The 1755-nt window shown below is 52.5% G+C and overlaps 1 protein-coding gene across 1 annotated transcript; it reads right to left on the bottom strand.

The window, feature by feature from the left end:
* Positions 1-1545, bottom strand: LOC136425328 (uncharacterized). Its single transcript, XM_066414209.1, has one exon. The coding sequence runs from the start codon at positions 1543-1545 to the stop codon at positions 1-3; it is 1545 nt and encodes a 514-aa protein (XP_066270306.1).
* Positions 1546-1755: the final 210 nt, after the last annotated feature.

Genomic DNA, 1755 nt, shown 5'->3' with positions numbered 1-1755 from the left:
CTAGAAGATGTCCGTGAGCTTCTGTGTGAGTGCAGGCCCTCCAGACTTGTAAACCTCAGCTGGTATGCCGTCAAGGCCAGGTGCTTTACCACTAGACATCTGGGTGATGGCCTTTGTGGTCTCACAGAGGGAAGGTAGTGCATCTAGCTCCTCGTTGACTGGGATCTGTGGGAGACGACTAATAGCTTCATTGTTGATGGTGGATGGACGGTTTAGGACAGCTTCAAAGTGTTCTGCCCATCGCTCAAGGATCTTGGCTCTGTCGGTGATGAGGGTCCTTCCATCGGCACTAAGAAGAGGGAAGGAGCTGGAGCGCTGGGGTCCGTAGAGCGCTCTTATTGCGTCATAGAACCTCTTGGAGTCTTTTCTGTCAGCGAAGGATTGGATTTCATCCGCCTTCTTGCTGAGCCAGTCCTCCTGCATCTTCCTGAGACGTTGCTGGCATTCCCGACGGATGTTCTTGAATGCTGCTTTCTTGCCATTAGATGCAGGGTCGTTCATAGTGAGTCTGTGTAGGCGGTGCTTTTCAGCCAGGAGAGATGAGATCTGAGCATCGTTCTCGTCAAACCAGTCCTGGTTTCTACGCTTTGTTGAGCCAAGGTGCTGAAAGGCTGTTGTGTAGACTGTCTTCTTTAGAGTAGACCAGTCGTCCTCCACAGAAGCCTCTCCTATGTGAAGGTCCTTTAGCTTACTATGCAGGTCGCTGGCAAGACGAGTTGCGGTCTCTTCCTGCTTGAGTTTGGCGGTGTCAAGTCTCTTGCAGGTCTTTTGTCCCTGGGGTCGTCTTTTGGGCAGGATCCGAAGTTTAACTTTGGATACGATCAGCCGATGGTCCGTCCAGCACTCTGCTCCACACATGGCTTTAGTAACCTTGACGTCCTGTCTGTCCCTTTTCCTGGTGATGACAAAGTCAATCAGGTGCCAGTGTTTGGAGCGTGGGTGCATCCATGACGTTCTTTTACGCATAGGTAGGCGAAATAGGGTGTTGGTAATGAGAAGTTCGTACAGTGAGCACAACTTCAGGAGCAGTAGCCCATTGCTGTTGCACTTCCCCACACCGTGCTGTCCAATGGCGCCGTTCCACGTTTGGCAGTCTTGTCCCAATCTAGCGTTGAGGTCGCCTAGTATGATGACTTTGTCTGCCTTTGGGATGGCTGAGATGAGACAGTCAAGCTCCTCGTAGAACTTGTCCTTCGTCTCCTGTGGGTTGGTCATCGTTGGTGCGTATGCACTGATTATTGTTACATTCTTATTTTGTCCAAGGGGGAGTTTGAGAGTCATCAGGCGGTCATTTAGGCCCCTGGGTAGGTTGGCAAGTTTGGAGGCAATGTGGGATTTTATTGCAAACCCAACTCCTGCCTCTCTGCGTTCCTCCTCACTGCGGCCACTCCAGTAGAATGTGTAGCCTCCTCCACGTTCTGACAACTGTCCCTCACCGGGTAGGCGTGTTTCACTGAGAGCTGCGATGTCGATGTTGTAGCGGGCTAATTCTCTGGCCACAAGCGCTGTCCGCCGACAGGGCCTGTCTGCTTTGGCATTGTCCATTAGAGTTCGCACGTTCCACGTGCCTAGAGTAAGTGAGGTTTCCCTCGGTTTCTTTACACTTCTTTTACGACCACGTGGGGGGGATTCCCTCCAGCCGCGGTCCGCTGGTCGGGTCGGGTTGAGGCAGGCTATGTTTAGGACACCTTTTCTAGTCCCGTCCTCATGCTACGGAGGCGAGCAGAGCTATCCTGAAGAGGGCTGCTCGGTCAC

The sequence above is a fragment of the Branchiostoma lanceolatum genome, chromosome 1 (genome assembly GCF_035083965.1).
Source record: "Branchiostoma lanceolatum isolate klBraLanc5 chromosome 1, klBraLanc5.hap2, whole genome shotgun sequence".
Lineage (NCBI taxonomy): Eukaryota > Metazoa > Chordata > Leptocardii > Amphioxiformes > Branchiostomatidae > Branchiostoma > Branchiostoma lanceolatum.
Note: the sequence above shows the minus strand (reverse complement) of the source record. Positions and strands in the feature narration are given on the sequence as shown.

Bases quoted from the DNA above. Each gene is read 5' to 3' on its own strand.
- LOC136425328 (XM_066414209.1), bottom strand. From the start codon at position 1,545: ATGGACAATGCCAAAGCAGACAGGCCCTGTCGGCGGACAGCGCTTGTG.